Source organism: Ornithorhynchus anatinus, chromosome 11 (assembly GCF_004115215.2).
Source record: "Ornithorhynchus anatinus isolate Pmale09 chromosome 11, mOrnAna1.pri.v4, whole genome shotgun sequence".
In the NCBI taxonomy this organism is placed as follows: Eukaryota; Metazoa; Chordata; class Mammalia; order Monotremata; family Ornithorhynchidae; genus Ornithorhynchus; species Ornithorhynchus anatinus.
The window spans coordinates 60,251,634-60,273,410 of record NC_041738.1 but is presented as its reverse complement, the minus strand read 5'-3'; the positions used below and the strand labels follow the sequence as shown (position 1 = coordinate 60,273,410).

The 21,777-nt window shown below is 59.2% G+C and overlaps 1 protein-coding gene across 3 annotated transcripts in view; it reads left to right on the top strand.

Moving 5' to 3' along the window:
- GPATCH8 (G-patch domain containing 8) overlaps positions 1-20,469 on the top strand; it is a 97,712-nt gene extending 77,243 nt beyond the window's left edge. For all 3 annotated transcript variants that reach the window (XM_029075064.1, XM_029075065.1, XM_029075066.1), the window contains 2 exons: positions 14,022-14,152; positions 15,621-20,469. In XM_029075064.1, the coding sequence (XP_028930897.1) occupies positions 14,022-14,152; positions 15,621-19,506 (4,017 nt within the window). In that variant the 3' untranslated portion in view covers positions 19,507-20,469. The remainder of the gene's footprint in view (positions 1-14,021; positions 14,153-15,620) is intronic.
- The last annotated feature ends 1,308 nt before the right edge of the window (positions 20,470-21,777 follow it).

Below are 21,777 nucleotides of genomic sequence, written 5' to 3'. Positions count from 1 at the left end.
ACGACTGAACTGTGTCCCGTAAATGAGAGGACCCGGGAAGAATGCAGCCCCGAGGTGCTTGGCACCCTTATCTCCTTCCGATAAGGAACATGCTTGTCGGCTTCTATGGAGAGGCAGGCGCAGCGCGTACGGAGAGTCCCATCTCCTGCTCGAGCTAAGACACGAGGAAGCAAAACTTGGCAGGTGGGGAAAAGACCTCAGACCAACCTACCGGTCCTCCCCCGTCCCGGGCCCATCGGGGCTGGCGGGGTCGCTCCGATTGGTGGGAAATGGAACTGGGTCCTTCTGGAGCATCAGGGTGCCGTTCCCAGGGCCACAGCCATCTCTCTTTGCCCCAGCTCACTGTGTTCCAGCAGCAGTAGTAATAGTAATAATGATGATGATGATAATGTGTAAGCACTTTCTATGTGCCAAGCACTGGTGTAGAAACAGGATAATCAGGTCAGGCACAGCCCCTGTATCTCATGGGGGAGGGAGAATAGGTATTGAATTCCCATCTTGCAGATGGGGAAACTGAGGCCCGGAGAAGTTAAGTGACCTACCCAAGGTTCGCACAGTAGACGAGCAGCCGACCCGGCATTAGAACCCAGGTCCTCTGTCTTCCAAGTCCCTGCTCTTTCCAGTAGGTCACGTGGTTCTCAATCCGTACCCCCACAAGGCAACGTTGGTGCTCCCGCCCGCCATTGAGCCACCCATCCCGGCAGCCCGATCCCGCTGTCCCCCCACCCCTTGCAGTGGGCTGGCCCGGAGGTAATCCCCCCAGATCTCCCCACTCTCCTAAATCATAAAGCCCCTGTCTTGTCTTCCAGGAAGGCACACAGGATTATTGTGACTCTGAGACGATAGGTAAGTGTGCCGACCTCCCCCTCATCCCACCCCACCCTAGTGATCCTAGTAGCCGACCCCTCCTCCCAGTTTGCCCCGCGAAAATGCTGCAGGGGAGCAGTCTGCTGTATTCCGGTTAGACGAGCCAACGGCAAGTAGCCCCAGTCCGGCACCCCTTGGCCTTTCCAAGGCAGCAGTTTGATTTGATCTCTCCATGGGGGCCGATGTGCAGCCTCAATCTTGCACCCAAGGGCTGCCAACCCTACTTTGTCGCAACCTGAAGCTACGCATGCACGTTATTTTTAAGTTATAATGATACTTGTTAAGCATTTACCATGTGCTAAGCATGGGGAAAGATGCAAGGTAATATTGGACCCAATCCCTTCCCCCATGGGGCTCACAGAGGTAGAACAGGTATTGAATACCCATTTTAAAGATGAGGAAACAAGGCACAGAGAAGTTAAGTGACTTGCCCAAGGTCACGTAGTAGGCGAGTGGCAGTGCTGGGATTAGAACCCAGGCCTGTGTCCTTTCCACCAGGGCACACTGCTTCCCATTAGCCCGATGATCTCGGGATGAAAAAGTCCCCTTGGGTTTATCTGTCAGTTGTATTTATTGAGCACCTACTGTGTGTAGAGCAGTGTACTAAGCGTTTGGGAGAGGACAGTATAACAGACACACTCCTCGCTCACAAGGAGCTTACGGCCTGGATATTTGTGGGCGATGGGAGGCTTCTCCCTCCACCCGAGAAGGACGAAGCCGAAGAAGGACCTGGTCATCTGTTGACTTGCCGGGATGGATCCGCCCGATGGCTCTTTCACTCATCTTAATCCTGCCAAAGAGGGAACCTCGAGGTGGTCCCTGCACTCCCTCAGTGGTATTTATTGAGCGTTTACTGGGTGCAGAGCAACACATAAGCGGTTGGGAGAGTATAGCGATATAACAGACTCAAGCTGAGATCTGCAGACATGGTGAGAGAAAAAGAGACGTGACTTTGTCTCATTCCTGCAGAGGCGTCAGTTCCCGGGAGCCAGCCGTGGCCCTGGGAATTAGAAACTCCTCAGGAGCAGGAATCTTTAGGCGTCTTGGGTTTGAGTTGCCCCCAACCCAAATCCTGTTTTGGGGCCATTGGAGGGACAAGGGGAATAGATCAGCGCTTGTTGGTCCAAATCGGAGGTGAAGGCGGATTTAATTCTCAAGCTCCCAGTTCCCCCTCTCCCAGGTTCACACAGCCCAAACTTTTAAAATCCAAAGAGGGGTGCGTGGCCCTGGTTGGGGTCCGGACTGTGGAAGGCACACAGTAAGTAAGTGCTCAATAAATACCACTGATGGATAAAGTCCAGCGGGACCCGGAATGAGGTCTTCCAAGACATGATCCTTCAGAGCATTTGGGCATGGCAACCCCTTCTGGTTCAAATTGGAGAATTTGCCCTTTACTCCCCGGGGATCCCTTTGGAAGGTCTGCGTTCAGAGGGGGCTCGGCTTCTTGGCCTGAGCTTTGCACCCCTTGTCAGTCCTTAAACAAAGTGAAGCAGCCCCAGTCACCTGACAGCAGCGATTGAGAGCATCAACACCGACTCCCCCAGGGAATCGGTCAATCAGTCATATTTATTGAGCACTTACGGTGTGCAGAGCATTGTACTAAGCCCTTGGGAGAGCACGATTTAGTATTATAACAGAGTTGGTAAATGGATTCCCTCCCCACAACCGACAACTGCAGGATGGGAGCGATCTCTTGAATTACTGCCGGGAAGGACGGGAGACTCGAAGAGGAGAGGGGAAGATTTCAGGGAGATCTCTCCTGATTGTTTCAGTGAAGCAGATGTGGTCTTATCCCGGGCCCGTCCCCTGGCGGTTCCCACTGCTCCATGGTTGCTTGTTTCGTTCAACAGAGCGGGAAAGGAGTTTCCCTCTGGTTCCAGGCATCCCGGCTACGGTCCAGACTTAGTCTGTGCCAGAGAGGAGAGGTGGTAGGTTTGGAAGTTTAAGTTTTGTGGGGCAACCATTTCAAACCAAATGCTGCCACTAAAAACATGGCCTTGATTAACTGGGTTCCTAGGGACCTGCCAGTTGGTTCGCCACCTGGCCTTTGCCTGTCGGTCCCTAGCTGTGCTCTTCCTCCCCTCCGGTACACAGGGCTCCTGGTTCTAGCCCTGCCCATCTTGTCTCCAATCCCAGGGCAACCAGACTCTCCCCTAGGCAGAGGCATTTGGCCAGGACGGCCTTCGCCAACACTTGACACCAGGGATTGCTGGTCCGGCTGGCACGGGAGGTGATTGTGGCGACTGCTGGGTTCGGACCAGCCTGGCGCTTCCTCCCGGGGTGGCACCCGTGGGTCTCCTGTCTCTCAGCCATTGGGAGCACTGCGATGGGCGGGTTGGGCAGATAGGCTCCATTCCAGCATGGCCGACCTCAGGGGGAACGAGAGTCCCCGCAGAGGATCGCTGCCATTTTAAGAAAGAGGTCCAGCCTAGAGAGAGAACACGAGCAGGGAGAATCTTTGGGCTCACTGCCGGTGCGCTGCTTTAAGCAGAAATCGCCCTTGCCGGTGGAATGGATGGAGCACAGGCCTGGGAGTCAGAAGGTTATGGGTTCTGCTACTTGCCTGCTGGGTGACCTTGGGCAAGACACTTCACTTCTCCGGGCCTCAGTTACCTCATCTGGAAAATGGGGATTGCGACTCGGAGCACAAGGTGGGCCGGGAGCCGTGTCCAACCTGATCCGCTCGTCCCCACCCCAGTGCTTAGTACAGTGTCTGGCAGGAAGTGCTTAACAAATAGCAGCGTGGCTCAGTGGAAAGAGCACGGGTTTTGGAGTCAGAGGTCATGAGTTCGAATCCCAGCTCTGCCACTTGTCAGCTGTGTGACTGTAGGCAAGTCACTTCACTTCTTGGTGCCTCAGTTACCTCATCTGTAAAATGGGGATGAAGACTGTGAGCCCCACGTGGGACAACCTGATTCCCCTGTGTCTACCCCAGCGCTTAGAACAGTGCTCTGCACATAGTAAGCGCTTAACAAATACCAACATTATTATTATTATTATTAAATAGCATTCATTCATTCAATAGTATTTATAGGCAACCACTGGAGGTGTTTAAGAAGGGGAGTGACATGCCCAGATCGTTTCTGCAGGAAGATGAGCACAATTGCAATTCTTATTTTTATTATCTGCCCCGCAGCGGGGGGCCGCCTGTCATTTTAGGCCGGACCCCGGCCTGCAGGTCTTGCCACCTGCAGGGTGGAGGCTCATGGAAAGCCCAGTCAGGACCTCCAGTCGGCTCTTTTCAAGTCTCCTGCTGGCCCAGGGTTTGAGTCCTCAGTGGGCCCAGCTGTGGCCCCTTGACCTCTGATCCCTCCCCTTTCTAGACCAGAAGCTCTTTGTGGGCAGGAAATGGGTCTGTTGTTGTATTGTACTCTCCCAAGCGCTTAGTATTATCATCAAGTGCCGGCGAGTCGTGTCCGATTCGTAGCGACTCCGTGGATATATTTTCGCCAGAACGCCCGGTCTTCTGCGTAATAATAATAATGATGGTATTTAAGGGCTTAGTACGTGCCGGGCGCTGTACTAAGCGCTGGGGTGGATACAGCAAAGCGAGTTGGACACAGTCCCTGTCCCGTTTGGGGCTCACCGTCTCAATCACTATTTTACAAATGAGGTAACTGAGGCACAGAGACACGCAGGGACTTGCCCAGGGTCACACAGTGCTTTGCACACAGTAAGCGCTCAATAAATACGATCAGATGAATGAATGAGCTGACCTCACGGGTGGTATCATTCAAACCCACAACACCCACCCACCCCAACCTTTCAGCGGGCTTGTTGTTTATCAACTGTGGCTATTTGTGAGCACTTTTCAAGGAGGAAAGAGAGCAGGTTCGTGCTGGCGTAGCCTCAGTTGGCCCCGTGGCCCGCCAGAGCCAGAAGCTGTACCCTGGAGGTGGGGCTCTCCCGTCAGGCTGGGATGGGCAAAGGATAAGCCGCGTGGCTCAGTGGAAAGAGCACGGGCTTTGGAGTCAGGGCTCATGAGTTCGAATCCCAGCTCTGCCACTTGTCAGCTGTGTGACTGTGGGCAAGTCACTTCACTTCTCTGGGCCTCAGTTCCCTCGTCTGTAAAATGGGGATGAAGACTGTGAGCCCCACGTGGGACAACCTGATTCCCGTGTCTCCCCCAGCGCTTAGAACAGTGCTCGGCACATAGTAAGCGCTTAACAAATACCAACATTATTATAAGCCCCCCGGTTGTGGGGTGGTGACGAGTCGGCTGCATGAGTGACCCCCCGCCAACTGCTAGGGGATGAGACCGTGGTCGGTCACTCCGCGGGCAAGGGTGTTCACCTGCAGGCCATCGGCTCTGGGTGGAACTGCGGCATTGGGGCCAAGCTGGGGGGGGGAAGAAGTTCTGGGCGTCCCGGCGGAGCGAGCCGAGGGCAACTTGGGGATGAAAGCCTTGGGCTAAGGTGCACCCATGGGCTCTCTGGTCAGCTGCAGGGCAGACCAATACTCTGCCTCGGTGGAGATGCAGAGTAGCAGAGGCTCTTTAATCCTCAGTCGGCCTAGGTGCAGCAGGAGAACTGAGAACTGTGAGTCAGACCTGAGGAAGACCTTCCTGGAGCTGCGAGGGAGTCGAGGGGAGCCACCCCCACCCCCCGGGATGAAATGCCCCCTTCCTGGCGGGGCACGAGGAGGTGTATCCGTCCGCCAGACCTGGGATGAATTCAGTTCTATTTATGGAGCACATAGTCTGTTCTAAGCACTGGTCTAGAGAAGCAGTGTGGCTCAGTGGAAAGAGCACAGGCTTGGGAGTCAGAAGACGGGTTCGATTCCCAGCTCTGCCACTTGTCATCTGTGTGACCTTGGGCAAGTCACTTAACCTCTTTGTGCCTCAGTTACCTCATCTGTAAAATGGGGATTAAGACTGTGAGCCTGTTGTGGGACAACCTGATGACCCTGTATCTCTCCCAGGGCCTAGAACAGTGCTCTGCACATAATAAGCGCTTAACAAATACCAACATTATTATTATTAAGTGCTTGGGAGAGTACAGCACAAGAATAAACGGACACATTCTCTGCCCCAACAAGCTTACGATCTAGAGGATTGTTGGGAGGTGAGGTTCGGGCCGCGTGGAGGCTTATTTCAGATCTAATAACTCGCTTTGCGATTGGATTTCTCTGCGGCCGCTGTTGGTTTCTTCAAGTAGAGAGGCTTCCTGGTCCGTTGACCGTGGCAACCCCGGAGGGGCCCGTGTCGCGGCGGGCTGCCCGACCCTATAGTCAGGAAGAGAGAGATAAGAAGCCACATCCGCCGAGGCTGCCCTCTCGTGCTCGGGGCTGGGGAGCTGAGCGAGTGAGTAGTGACCACGGGAAGGGCCTCGCTCCCACTCCCACCGCCTAATCCCGGGGACCCCTGACTGGCTTAATGCAGAGCGCTTAATGCAGCAGGCTGGCCGAGTTGGAGATTCATTCATTCAGTAGTATTTATTGAGCCCTTACTATGTGCAGAGCACTGTACTAAGCGCTTGGAATGGACAGTTCGGCAACAGATAGAGGCAATCCCTGCCCATTGACGGGCTCACAGTTTAATCGGAGGAGACGGACGGACAAAAACAAGACAACTTAATCACAATAAATAGAATCAAGGGAATGGACACCTCATTAATAAAATAAATAGGGTAATAAAAATATATACAAATGAGCACAGTGCTTAGGGGAAGGGAGCGGGGAGGAGCAGAGGGAAAGGGGGCTTAGATGAGGGGAGCTGAAGGGGAGGGAGCAGAGGGAAAAGGGGAAGCTCAGTCTGGGAAGGCCTCTCGGAGGAGGTGAGCTCTCAGTAGGGCTTTGAAGAGGGGAAGAGAATTCGGCGGAGGTGAGGAGGGAGGGCATTCCGGGACGGCGGGAGGACGTGGGCCAGGGGTCGACGACGGGATAGGCGAGACCGAGGGACGGTGAGGAGGTGGGCGGCAGAGGAGCGGAGCGTGTGGGGTTGGTGGTGGAAAGAGAGAAGGGAGGAGAGGTAGGAGGGGGCAAGGTGATGGCGAACTTTAAAGCTCAGAGTGAGACGTTTTTGTTTCGTGCGGAGGTTGATAGGCAACCACTGGAGGATTTCGGATTCTCAGGAGCCCCCTCCCTGCCAGGATTTATTACTCTTATTGTATTTGTTAAATGCTTCGATGAGCCAGGCACTCTACTAAGCGCTGGAGTAGATCCAAGCAAATCGGATTGGACCCAGTCCCTGTCCGACACGGGGCTCCTAGTCTTCATCCCCATTTTACAGATGAGTTAACTGAGGCACAGAGAAATGAAGTGACTTGGCCACGATCACAGAGCAGACGAGTGACTCAATGGGGGGGACAGGTTGCCGATGCCCCTCCATAGCTCTCCCCGTCACCCGTCTGCCCCACCTCATCTCTCCTCAGTCCAACGCCAGCTACCCGACATTGACTTGAGTGCATCTTTACAGGCCAGAGTCTCCTCAGCGTTATTTCCTAGCCGCCGCTCACCGACAGGTGCCGATGTCAGTTAGGGATCGGCGGGGAGGATAGACTTCTCCCTGAACTTGGCCAAACCACCCGATCTGTAACGGCCGCAAAGCCGGTGTCGGGCGCCTCTCTCTTTTGCCAAACCCACGCGTAGTGGACAAAGGGAAACTTGCCAGGGTTGGCTTGGGAGCAACGTCTCACTGCCAAGCCCTTTCCAGACCGAAACCAAGCTTAGGGGAAGCGGCGTGGCTCAATGGCAAGAACACGGGCTTGGGAGTCAGAGGACATGGGTTCGAATCCCAGCTCTGCCACTTGTCAGCTGTGAGACTGTGGGCAAGTCACTTCACTTCTCTGGGCCTCAGGTACCTCACTGGTAAAATGAGGATTAAGACTGTGAGCCCCACGTGGGACAAACTGTATCTACCCCAGCACTTAGAACAGTGCTCTGCACATAGTAAGCGCTTAACAAATACCAACATTATTATTATTATTCTCTTCCCTCATCCATTCCCCCGACCCCCGCCACTTCATTCCAGTTCCCCCCTCCCATCGACATGACCACCACGGCCCACACCCTTGGTGTCTTCCTCATCCCTCTCTCTGTCGTTCTGCTCTCGCACTCGTGTCTTTCTTGTCAACCATTCTCACGGTAAGTAGGATAGACCCCGTAGCCATTGGACTGTTGTATTGTCTCTCTTGCCTGTCTCCCACCCTGGGTCTTCACCACCACCCACTTCCTCTTCATGAATCAGCTCTCAGCGCATCTTTCTCCTCACACACTCCATCTCCTTCTGAGAAGCAGCATGGCTTAGCGGATAGAACGCGAGCCTGGGAGTCAGAAGGTCGTGGATTCTAATCCCGACTCCACCACTTGTCTGCCGTGGGACCCTGGACAAGTCACTTCACTTCTCCGGGCCTGGCACCTCATCCGTAAAATGCGGATTGAGACTGTGGAACATTCATCGTGGCTCAGTAGAAAGAGCCTGGGCTTCAGAGTCAGAGGTCAGGGGTTCGAATCCCGGCTCTGCCACTTGGCAGCTGTGTGACTGTGGGCGAGTCACTTCACTTCTCTGGGCCTCAGTTCCCTCATCTGTAAAATGAGGATTAACTGTGAGCCTCACGTGGGACAACCTGATTCCCCTGTATCTCCCCCAGCGCTTAGAACAGTGCTCTGCACATAGTAAGCGCTTAACAAATACCAACATCATCATCATTCATTCGTGCATTCATTCATTTAGTCATATTTCTTGAGCACTTACTGTGTGCAGAGCACTGTACTAAGCGCTTGGAAAGTACATTCAGCGATAGAGACGATCCCTGCCCACATCAGGCTCTTACAGTCTAGAGGAGGGGGAGAGAGACATCAAAACAAGTAAACAGGCATCAATATAAATAAATAGAATTTTATATATATATATATATATATATATATATATATATATATGCACATAAGTGCAAGAGAGGGGGAAGAGCAAAGGGAGCAAGTCAAGGCAAAAGGGAGGGGACGCTGAGGAAAAGGGGGCTTAGTCTGGGAAGGCCTCTTGGAGGAGGTGCACCTTCAGTAGGGCTTTGAAGGGGGAAGTGAGCTACTTTGGCGGATTTGAAGAGGGAGGGCGTTCCAGGCCAGAGGGAGGATGAGGTCCAGGGGTCGGCAGTGAGACGGGAGAGATGGAGGCCCATTGAGAACGTTAGCGGCAGCAGAGGAGCGGAGTGTGCGGGCTGGGATGGAGAATGAGAGAAGGGAGGTGAGGTAAGAAGGGGCAAGGTGTTGGACAGCTTTGAAGCCGATAGTGAGGAGTAGGAACAGGGCCTGTGTCCAACCCAATTTGCTTGGATCCACCCCAGCGCTTAGTAGGGAAGCAGCGTGGCTCAGTGGAAAGAGCCCGGGCTTGGGAGTCAGAGGTCATGGGTTTGAATGCCGCCTCTGCCACTTGTCAGCTGTGTGACTGTGGGTCAGTCACTTCGCTTCTCTGGGCCTCAGTTACCTCATCTATAAGATGGGGATTAAGACTGTGAGCCTCACGTGGGACAACCTGATGACCCTATATCTACCCCAGCGCTTAGAACAGTGCTCTGCACATAGTAAGCGCTTAACAAATGCCAACATTATTATTATTATTACAATGCCCGGCACATAAGTGCCTAACAAATACCATTATTATTGTGCAAAGCCTCCTTGTCATCTTCAAGACTGTCCACCCGCTCTGTCCAATTTACCAGTTCTCCTCACCCGCTGCTCTCCTACTTGCTCTCTTGGCTCTGCTCCGGCGCACCCCTGACTGTACCCAACTCTCATCTTGCCTGTCCCCGGTCCCTCATTCATGCTGCACCCCAAGACCTGTGACTCCCTCCCCCCCGTCCACCAGCCCTCCACCCTCCTTCAAAGCCCCCCCCCCCCGAAACTCCCAACAGCCCTTCCCTGTCAATATCCCAATTCAAGCAGTAGTATTTGAGCGCCTGCCGGATGCAGAGCACTGTGCTAAACGCGTACGATAGAGTTGGTAAGCACCATCCCTGCCGTCAAAGAGCTGGCAGTCTAGAGGACTTAACTTCTTAAAGATCCTTCAGTTGCCTTGGGCACATGTATTCATTCAGCACTTGTGTGTGTAGGTAGTAATAATTAATAATTACGGTACTTGTTAAGCGCTTCCTATGCGCTAGGCACTGTACTAAGTACTTTAATCCAAATTTACTATAATTCAATACTGTCTAATATAGTATACTGTACTACAATTCAATGTTTGTCTCCCCAAAGAGTATAAACCCCTCACGGGCATAGACTGTATCCTGCACTGTATTTTATTGCATCTTCCAAATAATGGTATTAATTAAGCACTTACTGTGTGCAGAGCACTGTACTGTGGTTGGGAGAGAAGCAGCGTGGCTCTGTGGAAAGAATCTGGGCTTAGGAGTCGGGGTCATGGGTTCTAATCCCGGCTCCACCACCCGTCAGCTGTGTGTGACTTTGGGCAAATCACTTGACTTCTCTGTGCCTCAGTTCCCTCATCTGTAAAATGGGGATTAAGACTGTAAGCCTCACGTGGGACAACCTGATTACCCTGTATCTCCCCCCAGCGCTTAGAACAGTGCTCGGCACATAGTAAGCGCTTAACAAATACCAACATTATTATTATTACAGTATAGTCGAGTTTGTTCGTTTGGTAGATTCAGAGCCCAGTCCTGGGAGTTAGAAGGTCCTGGGTCCTAATCCTGGCTCTGCCATGTGTCTGCTGTGTGACTTTGGACAAATAATTTCACTTCTCTAGGCCTCATTTCTTCACCTGGAAAATGGAGATTGGGACTCTGAGCCCTATGTGGGACAGGGACTGTGTCCTACATGATTAACTCATATCAATCCCAGTGCTTAGAACAGTGCTGGGTACATTGTAAGCGCTTAGTAAGTACCATAATTAATGAATCCATGCATGGCACCGACGCCCTGGCTGATGTCGTCCGGACCCACCCCTTCTGGGAGGGGAAACTTGGGGGGCACTGAGCATCCTGGAGACTTGGGAGCCAGCTGGCTCGTCCAGGTTCTTGGGAGCGCAGGGGCGAAAAGGGGTCGGGGGCTTGAGAGGAGATGGGGATGGGTTTTGGAACACAAAAACAGATCAGAAAGCCCCCGATCTGGGGTCTCCTAGGCCCCAGTCAGGAACTCTCAGGGCTCGTCAGAGAACCGAGTCGAGCAAGCGAGGCAGGGAGTCCCTGGGAGTCTAGCCCGCGCAGCTGTGGGAGCTATCCATCGCCCTGGTGAATTTCCCTCAACACTTGTGTGTGTAGGTAGTAATAATTAATAAGTACGGTACTTGTTAAGCGCTTCCTATGCGCTAGGCACTGTACTAAGTACTTTAATCCAAACTTACTATAATTCAATACTGTCTAATATAGTATACTGTACTACAATTCAATGTCTGTCTCCCCAGAGAGTATAAGCCCCTCACGGGCATAGACTGTATCCTGCACTGTATTCTATTGCATCTTCCAAATAATGGTATTAATTAAGCACTTACTGTGTGCAGAGCACTGCCTCAGCTACAGCACTCCCTCCTTGGCCTCAAAACAGCTGTCCGGTTCCCCTGGAGGGGCTACGAGTTTGTGGCCCCGGTCTACTCTGAGCACCACGTGGTTAAGCCCCAAGCAGGCCCAGGCCCTCCCCCTAATCCCCATCCCCACTAAGGGCAGGGCAGGGGTTCAGGCCCAAGGGCCACCACTCGGCAACAGCAGCAGAGTTGCTCGTCGGGGAGTGTCCGGACGGTTTTGGAAAAGCACCCCCTCCCAAAAAACCCAGCAGTTTTGGAGGGGACGTGGGGAGGCAGGAGAACCAGAACCGAGGAGAGAGTTGGGCTGAGGCGGCGTGACTGAGGGAAAGCTGTGGCTGAGAGGCCGGGGGGCTGTGGGAGGATTGAAGTCCAGAGACTCGGAGTAAATCCGGGGTGCTGATGGCGACTCTTCCCCCACCCCTCCCGGGCGGGAACCAGGAGACTGGGCCGGGCTCGTGCAGAGACGGGAGGGATGGAGGGGCCGCCCTGGCCACCGGGTCCCTCTCTAGAGAGCGAGCTTACACCGGGCAGCAGTGGCGGGGGGCAGCGGAAAGGCCGTCTGCCTGTCAGTCGAGCGAGGGGAGTTAGGCCCAGCCTGGAACCCGGCGTCGCCTGAACCAGGAAACCCAAGGAGGGAGAGGGAGAGGGTTTGCAGAGGGGAAGGAGAGTGGGTTTAAATGGTATTTAAATGCCTACTAGATGTCAAGGGCTCTTCTAAGTGCTAAGGTAGATATAAGTTAATCAGGTCCGACACAGTCCCTGTCCCACACGCGGCTCTCAGGCTAAGTGGTGGGGAGAACGGGATTTGGTATTTGTCGGTGCCAAGCACTGCACAGAACGCTGGGATAGATGCAAGATGATAGGGCAGGCACTGTCCCCGTCCCCCATGGGGCTCAGTTCGAGAGGGGAGGGAGAGCAGGTAGCTTAATCCCATTTTACAGATGAGGGAACTAAGGCCCAGAGGGATGAAGTGGCTTGCCCCAAGCCCTACAGCAGGCAAGTGGTAGAGTCAGGATTAGAACCCAGGTCCCCTGACTACCGGGCCCAGGCTCTTTCCACTAGGTTATGCTGTGGGTGACCCCAGATGGGTTTGGGCCCATCTAGGCAGCTGGCCATCCCTTATACCCGTTTCCCCTCCCCGCCTCTGCCCGCGATGGGATGGAAAGGCACAAACCTTGGCCACTAGCCACTGTCGCGGGTGACGAGCCGAATCCCCAGGGACAGTGCAGATCTGAGCTGGCCGCTTTAGCTCAGGACGTGTCTGTTTCCGGGATTTTAGCTTTTCTGTCTTTTCCTGGCAGAGTTCCTCCAGATGAAAGCTCTCCGTATGAGTGAGTGCGTGCGCTGGCTGTCCCCTGTGACTCCTTAGGGCTGACAGATTTGTTGTTCCCAACTACCGAGGCTAGCTTGCTGATGGATTTGCGAGAGCTGGTGTAGTAACGCCTGCCTGTATTTTTGTTTTCTCTTCCGCTCTTGTTCTATTTGTTCTTGTTTTTTTGTGTACGTGTATGTTTTTCCTCCTTTGGGATGTGGCATTTTCAGCCGATGTATTGAAAGCAAATCCTAATTCGGGAGTCGAGATCACAAGAGTGAGTTATTCTGCTAGCGTCCGTAGCCGTGTATCTCTGTGTGTGTCATTCCCTCCCTCTCTCCCTTCCTCCCTCCTAAGTTGGTAAAAAGCCCCACCGCCCTTTCATAAATATTTGGTAAGAGAAACTCCCCTGTCTGTCAGCCTCCACTTTCCAGCACAAAACCAAAGCACTGTTCATTTTCTGTCGGGCCACCTTCTTTTCACTGAGGCGGTTGTGAGAATCGGTGGGCTGATGTGTCCATTGTATTGCTTTTTTTAGCGTGTTGAAAATACCTGGTTTTCTTTCCCCGGGGAAAGCAGGCATTGTTTGGTGCTGTCTCTTGCATCGGTGACAGGATTCCAAAAACCGACAAACGGATAAACACAGAAACTTGAAGTCCTGCATTGTGGCTCGTCCCTTGCTTCAAAATCCTGTAAATTGAGGGCAGACCACCCCCCGACGTTGTCCGTCCGGTTCCCCCGAGAGCGTCCGCTCAGAGGAGCGAAGCGCCACTTGGCTCGCTCACCGATTCCCGGGGCCAGATTGGGTGGGGAGGGCGGCCGGGCGCATCTCCGATGCTGGTGAAGGCCATCTCTTGTCCCCAGACGCTGGCACTGCCCCCGGCGCTGCCCCCTGGCACCACCAGGAGGAAACGGCTGCGTGTGTAGCCGCGCCGGAGAGGGGCAGCAGCCTTTTCTCCCCAGGGATCGAAGCCGGGCCCGCTCTCCCCGAGCCCTGGACCCCGGCTCATTTTCCGCACCGGCCGTTGCCTTCCCCTCCTCCCCCCCACCACGGCTTCCCGCTGGGCCCCATCTGTCCGATCCGCTTGCTGGCCGGAAGAGCCACGGAGGAAGCAACCCCTCGTCTTTCCCTCCCGGGCCCGGAGTTGTGCCTGCCGTGTTAGAAGGGAGCTTCTGCACATCCAAACTCACCCCGCTTCGAAGCACAGCAGTCCCCTGGGTCGCATTGCGCCTGCCGGACAGGTCTCTCTTCCGATACACCCGGAGTTGGGGGCGACGCGTGTTGACCGCGGTCCTCGGCTTGGCCAGCCCCTCTGACTCTCTCGGTCTCCCCCGTCCCTCCACGCCCTTCTCCCTGTGTCCCCGCAGAGGCTGAAGGATCTCAAGCAGAGGGAGTTCGCTCGCAATGTCTCCTCGCGGTCCCGGAAGGACGAGAAGAAGCAGGAGAAGGCCCTGCGGCGGCTGCATGAGTTGGCAGAGCAGAGGAAGCAAGCTGAATGGTGAGCGGGGACCCCTTTGCTGCAGCCCGTTCCACAGATCCGGGCTGGGAAACGCTTGGGGGACCGATCCCCTCTAGAGGGGCCGGTCCGGCAGGACCGGGCATCCTGACATGCTGAGAGACACGGAAGTTTAGAGACGGGACCGCGAGCCGGATAAGACCCTGCTTTCCACCCAGCCCAAGGTTCTGTCTCCGACAGTGGCCCCAGCGTGTCTTGGGGCCGGGGAGGGAACAACCTGCCCTCCATCTAAATGCTAAAGGAACACTACGGGGATGGGCGTGGCCGGAGCCAGAAGGGGTGAATCTAGATAGGCTTCCTGGAGGCGGTGGGGTGTTAGGTGCTTGGAAGAGGAGAGCATTCCGGGCCCGGGAAATACAGTGCTGGTGGGGGGGCCGGGGAGGGAGGCTGAATTGGGAGGTAGTCAAGTAGAGCTTTCAGACAGGAGAAGGGAAAGAGAGACAGCAGCGAGTAGAAGAGCTCACGCCCGTGAGTCGTCAGGAGTTTCCTCCTCACTTGGGGAGTCCCTGAGGTCGCCTTGCTTCCCGAGAGGTCCGAACCTGTCTGTCTCCCCCGAGTCCTCCCACGTGCCCGGGGGCCTGGCAGGAGAGACGATTATCCCCGCTCTGCGGCGGCCAGGGCGGCCGGCCAGCGAGGGACGGGCCGGGGCCTTGCCGTCAGCTCCAGACCCCACCCCCCTGGATTTTCGGGTCGGGGTGCAAGGGACTCCCTTGTGGGGGAGCTTGGGTCACTTGAGAAATTAGCTGTCCAGGACCCCCATTAGCTGTGTTGGACCGGCCTGTCGTGGTGTGCCCTCCCAAAAGTCAATCATCCAGTGGGTATAGAAACACTCCAGGGCAGTTCAGAGAGTTGGGCCTCTCAACTTGTTGCCCAGGGTCCGTGCCAGATGCCCCCTGGGGCGCCCCCCAGGGCGGGCCATGTGCTGAGCATCACCCCCAAACAGTGGGGGATGAGTAATGCCACGTGCCTTCTTTAATAATAATGGTAATAATAGTAATAGCATTTGTAAAGTACTTTCTGTACTCCAGCCACTGTACTAAGCGCTGAGGGGTACAAGCAAACCGGGTTGGACCAAGTTCCTGTCCCATGTGGGGCTCACAGTCTCAGTCCCCATTTTACAAATGAGGGAGCTGAGGCCCAGAGAAATGAAGTGACTTCCCCGAGGTCACACAGCGGACAAGTGGAAGAGCCGAGATTAAGACCCATGACCTTCTCACTCCGAGGCCCGTGCCGTATCCACCACGCCGTGCTGCTTGCCTCCCCCCGGGGCCGGGGCCGCGGGGGAGAGGGCGCCGGCAAGGACGCCGGAGCTGGGAGGTGCCCGGGAGGCCCAGGCAGTCAGTCGTATTTTTTGAGCACGTACTGGGTGCAGAGCACTGTACAAACTAAGCGGTTGGGAGATGAGGGTCTCCGCAGTAACTGGCCTTTGCTTACCGAAACTGTCGTGCAGCGCTCCCGGGAGCGGCCCCATGTTCAAGCCGACCACGGTAGCCGTAGACGAAGAAGGGGGCGAGGAGGAAAAGGACGAGGCGGCCGCCGGCGGCAACAACACCCAGCCGGCCTTCGGCCCGGCCCCCGAATCGGCCGCCGACCGAGGCGGCGCGGGAGCGGCGGCCTCCGCTCCCGGCCCGGCCCCTCAGCCCGTCGGCTTCAGCTTGAAGAACCACCTGGGGACCCCGCTGCAGAAGCTAGGGGTGTCGTTTTCCTTCGCCAAGAAGGCCCCGGTCAAGCTGGAGTCGATCGCCTCGGTCTTCAAAGACCACGCGGAGGAGGGTGGCCCCGGGGACGAGGCCCCGGCCGAGGAGAAGGGCTCCGACCCGGGGGCCGCGCAGAAGGCCGGCGAGGCCGAGGGCGCCGCTCAGCCCGACGGCAAGAAGGCCGAGGAGGACGCGGCCGAGAAGGAGGGCGGCTCCCTGGCCTCGACGTTGTCCAAGCTGAAGAGGCTGAAGCGGGAAGAAGGGGCCTCCGCCTCTGAGCCCGAGTACTACCACTACACGCCCCCGGCCCACTGCACGGTGAAGCCCAATTTCCCCTTCCTCCTGTTCATGCGAGCCAGCGAGCAGAGGGAGGCCGACGGCGGCTCCAGCCCGAAGGCCGCCAACTCTCCAAGGCCCCGGGCCGGCCACAAGCCGGCCGCCGGGGCCGCCAAGGCCACAGCCGAGGCCTCGGAGGCACCGCCGCCCAAGGAGGCGATCGGGGCCGGGCCCCCCGAGCCAAAGGGCAAGGCCGAGGCCAAAGGCGGGCGAGGGGACCCCGGCCCCCCAGGCGGGGACGGGCAGCCGCCCGCGGAGACCAAGACGCCCGAGCCCGAAGGCCCTACGGAAGCCCCCCAGTCCCTCCCCGGGGCCAAGGAGGGCCCAGAAGGGCCCAGGCGGCCCACCGGGCCCTTCTTCCCGGTCCTGAGCAAGGACGAGAGCACGGCGCTCCAGTGGCCCTCCGAACTGCTCATCTTCACCAAGACGGAGCCCTCCGTCTCCTACAGCTGCAACCCGCTCTACTTCGATTTCAAGCTGTCGAGGAACCGCGAGGGACGGGCGAAAGGCGGGGAGAAGCCCAGAGAGGCGGGGGACGGCCCAAAGGCCCCGCTCCAGCCCCCCGACCCCGGCGACCCGAGCAAGGACGGGGAGGCGGAGGGCGGGGGCCGTCCCGCCGGCGGGAAGGTGGGGGACGCGACCCCCTCGGGATCCGCCTGCGGCAGCCTCGGCCAGGCGGAGCCCGGCGGGAGCCGCGCGGAGGAAGCCGAGAGCCTCTCCAGCAGGAAGGAGCAGGCGGGCAGGTCCCACCGACACAAGAAGAAGAAGAAGCACAAAAAGTCGAGCAAGCGCAAGCGCAAGCACAAGGAGGACCCGGAGGAGAAGGGCGGCAAGGGCGACGCCGGGGAGAAGGCCAAGAAACGCAAGAAGCGGAAGCGCAAGAAGAGCAAGTCGTCCGGGCCCGGGGACTCGGAGCGGGGGCCCAAGCCGGAGCCGCCGGGCAGCGGGAGCCCGGCCCCGCCGCGGAGGCGCCGCCGCCCCCCGCCCGACGACTCTCAGCGGAGGTCGCTGCCGTCCGAAGAGGGGACTAGCGGCCAGAAGGAAGAGGGCGGTGGAGGCGGGGGCGGGGGGGGCGGCGGGGCCGCCCAGGACCACGGCGGCAAGAAGCGGAGGGCCGAGCCGCCGCCCTCGGCGCCCTCGACCCCGCCGTCCGCCTCCCAGCGCCGGGGGGCCTCCCGCCGGGGGAGCCGGTCCGGCCGCCACAGCCGGCCCGGAAGCGGGGACGACGACGAGGGCGACAGCGAGGCCGGGTCCTCTCACCGGCAGCGCCTCCGCCGCCCGTCGCCGGACAGCGAGGACGACGAGGCGGACTCGGGCAGCGCCCGGTCGCGGAGCCGCTCCCGGTCCGACCGGCGCTCCCCGTCCAGCAGCACGGACGCGTCCTCGGACCGCAGCCGCTCCAGCCGGCCGCGGAGCTACTCGGACGACAGCGACTACAGCGACTACAGCGACCGGCCGCGGCGGCGGCGGCGGGAGCGGCGGGGCCGGGGGCGGCGGGCCAAGCGCTCCCGCGGCTCCGAGGACGCCTCGGACTCGGGCAGCTCCAAGCCCCGCTCGAAGCGGCGCAAGTACTCCTCCTCCTCGCCCCGCTCCCCGTCCTCCCCGTCGTCCCCGCCCTCCTCCTCGTCCGAGGACGACGACGACGACTCCAGCCGGAGCCGCGGCCGGTCCCGGAGCCGCTCGCGGGGCCGCCCCCGGGGCCGCTCACGCAGCCGCAGCCCCAGCAGCCCCAGCAGCCGCAGCAGCCGCAGCCCCAGCCCCGACAAGCGGCGGAGCCGCAGCGCCACGGCCCGCAGCTGGCAGCGCAGCCGCAGCTACAGCCGAGGACGCAGCCGCGGCCCCCGCAGCCCCTCGCTGAGGGCGGGCTCGCGGAAGGGCTCCGGGGGCCACGAGAGCCCCGAGGAGCGGCGCTCGGGCCGCCGGGACTTCATCCGCGCCAAGATCTACCGCTCCCAGTCCCCGCACTGCTTCCGGGCCGGCCGCGGGGACGACGGCCGGGGCCCGGACGGGCAGGACGGGGGCCCCGGCAGCCCCGAGGACCGGAACTCGCTCACCGCCAAGCTGCTGCTGGAGAAGATCCAGGCGAGGAAGGTGGAGCCCAAGCCCGGAGGCACCGAGGAGGCCCCGGGGCCCGCGGGGGCCCCCGCCCCCGCGGCCCAGGGCAGAGGGGGCCCCAGGCTGAAGGACCCACCCCAGGGCTACTTCGGCCCCAAGCTGCCCCCTTCCCTGGGCCACAAGCCGGTCCTCCCTCTCATCGGGAAACTGCCCGCCCCCCGGAGGCCCGGCACCAGGAAGAGCGAAGAGGCGGGCCCGGACCGGGATGAGGAGCGGGAGCAGTCGGAGCCGGAGGAGGGGCCTCCGGGGGCCACCGAACCCCCCTTCGGGCCCCCGGAGGACCCCGAGGGCTCCCCGCCCGCCGCCGCCCCCGAAGAGCAGAAGGAGGAGCCCGACGGAGCGGCCGCCGAGCCGCCCCCGGCCCTCGCCGACGGCTACCCTACGGCCGCGGGGCTTCCCGCCGGCTACCTCCCCGGGGACGGGGCCTCCCCGGGGCCCCTCGACGGGGACGGTCGGCCCGCCCCGCCGGAGCCCGGCCCGCTGCCTCCGGACCCCGAGGCGGAGCCCTACGCGGGCTTCGCGCCCCCGGCGGGGGAGCCCGGCCCCGAGGAGCCGGACGGGGCGGAGGCGGGGTCCCTGGCCCCCCTGGAGAGCCAGCCCATCACCTTCACCCCCGAGGAGATGGAGAAGTACAGCAAGCTCCAGCAGGCGGCCCAGCAGCACATCCAGCAGCAGCTCCTTGCCAAACAAGTGAAGGCCTTCCCCGCCTCGGCCGCCCTGGCCCCGGCCGCCCCGGCCCTGCAGCCCATCCACCTCCAGCCGCCGGCCACGGCCACGGCCGCGGCCACCTCCATCACCACGGTGCAGCACGCCATCCTGCAGCATCACGCCGCCGCGGCCGCCGCCGCCGCCGCCATCGGCATCCACCCGCACCCGCACCCCCAGCCCCTGGCCCAGGTGCACCACATCCCCCAGCCGCACCTGACCCCCATCTCCCTCTCCCACCTGACCCACTCCCTCATCCCCGGCCACCCGGCCACCTTCCTGGCCAGCCACCCCATCCACATCATCCCCGCCTCCGCCATCCACCCGGGGCCCTTCGCCTTCCACCCCGTCCCCCACGCGGCCCTCTACCCCACGCTCCTGGCCCCCCGCCCCGCCGCCGCCACCGCCCTCCACCTCCACCCGCTGCTGCACCCCATTTTCTCAGGTCAGGACCTGCAGCACCCGCCCAGCCACGGCACCTGAGCGGGGGCGGGGAGGGCGGGAGGGGCCCGGAAGCGGGTCGCGGGGGGCCACCCCCCCAGAGTGTCTCGCACACACGCGCACCCCCCGCCCCCCCGCCGGGGAGCGGGCCGGGAAGTTGCTTGGCAGCCAAAGAACCGAGCCTGGGCTCGCGGTGGGGGGCGCGGCAGGTTGTGGGGGTGTGCGTGAGGTTGGCGTCGGGCTTAATGTCAGGGATTTTGGGTTTCGGTTGCGTTTTTCCCCCACCCCTCTCCTCCTCCTCCTCCTCCTCCACACATCCTGAGCCGGAGAGCCTCTTCACGGATGAACCGGTCTTCCCTTTGCCGGGCCGGGCGGGAAAGATCTAGGTAGACTCCTCCTCCTCCTCCTCCCCGCACCCTCACCCCGCTCCCGCCCCGCTCCTCCCTCCCCTTCCAGCTGACACTCCAGCACGGGGCTCCGGGGCTCCGGGCCGGATCCTGCCAGCCCCACGGCGGGCTGGCCGGCAGCCCGGCGGCCACTGGCCTCGTTTCGGGGCGGCCGCACCCCGAGCTGGGCCTCGGTGCCGCCCAGGGCCTCGCCGGCCAGATGACCGACCGGGCTTGCTCGAGAGCCGCCATTCCCCTCACCCGGGGCCTCCCGGCGCCCCTCCCCGCTCCATGGGCCCGGGCAGAAGATGGGGGTCCGACCCTGCTCTGACCGCCAACCCCCCCACCCTGGGCGTCTGAAGCCGGAGCGATCTGGACCCCGGGATTCCCTCGGACTCCTCTTGCGTAGAAGAGCCGGGGTCGCAAGGGCGGCGCGCGGTCATGCTGATGGGTTTTTTTTTATTATTATTATTATTTATAGGAATTTTTTTTTAATGTAAAGAATTGCACTGAACTCTGTCACCGTCGATGCTGCTTTTTGTAGCTCCTGAGAAGAAGGTTCCACATTTGTAGTATACTGCAATAATATTTTTTACGGCCCGCTCTTTTAGCGCCCCCATCCCGCTGGCTCTGTGTAAATAGATTTGCCGCCGTCCCGCCCAGACCCTCTTGAAGTCCCCCTCCCCGCCGCCCCGGACCCAACAGGCAAAACACACCTGGTCCTCGCTGATGCAAAAATGACTTAAGCATGTATATTTTACCAAGCTCATGTATTTTTGAACTTTTTATGTACTACAAAATGTAAAAACCAAAAAAAAAAAAAAACCCCAACAAAAAAGAGACAAAAAAAAAGGAAAATCATTTAGCATTTTTGCTGAGAGAAAACGGTCTGGAGCGGGTGGGCGGCCTCCCAACAGGCGGAGGCGGTCCCACCACGGGCGTGGAGCCAGCGGGAGGACGGGGCGTTTCGGGCTTGGGCCGGCCTCCGGCCGCCGCCGCCCCCACGGACCCTCTCGCTGTTCATCGGTTCAAAATGTGCCTTCTGGGAGACAGACGAGGACGGGACGCAGCCAGGAGGGTGAGAGGTGGGGGCCCCCAGAGCCGGGCGTCTGGGGCCTTTTCACCTGTGCTTCCTGCCATCCCCTGCTAGCTCGGACCCGTGGCCCGGATGGCGACACTGACCGAAGGAAGCAGTTTACCTCGATTTCCCCCCTCCCCCCCACCCCCGCCCCCCGCCATCAGCCTTAACATGACGCACCGTCTCTGTCCGTGCGGGAGGTGGGGACACCAGCCTCGTGGTCACCCTCTTCCTTCAGGCGAAGCGGGTCATCCCGCACCCGCCCCTGGAGCCGGGCTGGGGGCAGAGACGTGGTTTTGGCCAGCCGGGGAGGACTGCTGCTTCTCCCTCCTCCTCCTCCCCTCCCTCTTCCCCCCCCTTCCAGCCGCCAGCTGGGCGTAGACTCCCTCCCGTCGTTCGTGGTATCGAGGAGACTCGATCTTCCTTGCTTGCCGCCGATGTAAATATTTGACGGATCCAGTATTAACGTCTCGATGCTGCTCACCGTTAGCTCATAGATTCAGTCGCACGTTCCGGCGACCTCTCGGCCGGCTTCTCTATGACTCCTGCAATAGTGCTCGACGTGGAGAGGGGGAGATTTGGGGCGGGAGGGAGGGAGGAAATAACGTACTTACAAGCCTAAACCAACTGTATTTAACTTTGTCACATTAAGTTGGAGCGCTATATGCTGTACAGTGGGGGAGAGCAAAACTTTCTAATAAACGGATGATTTGTGGACATCTGGCCTTGGCCAGCTTGATTCTGCCCCTCCCTCCCCTCTTTACTGGCAGCAGAGGGGCTGGGGTGGAGGTTTCAGGCTATGTCCATCCGTCCATCCGCCGGTCGTATGGGCAGGAGGGTGTGGGGAAA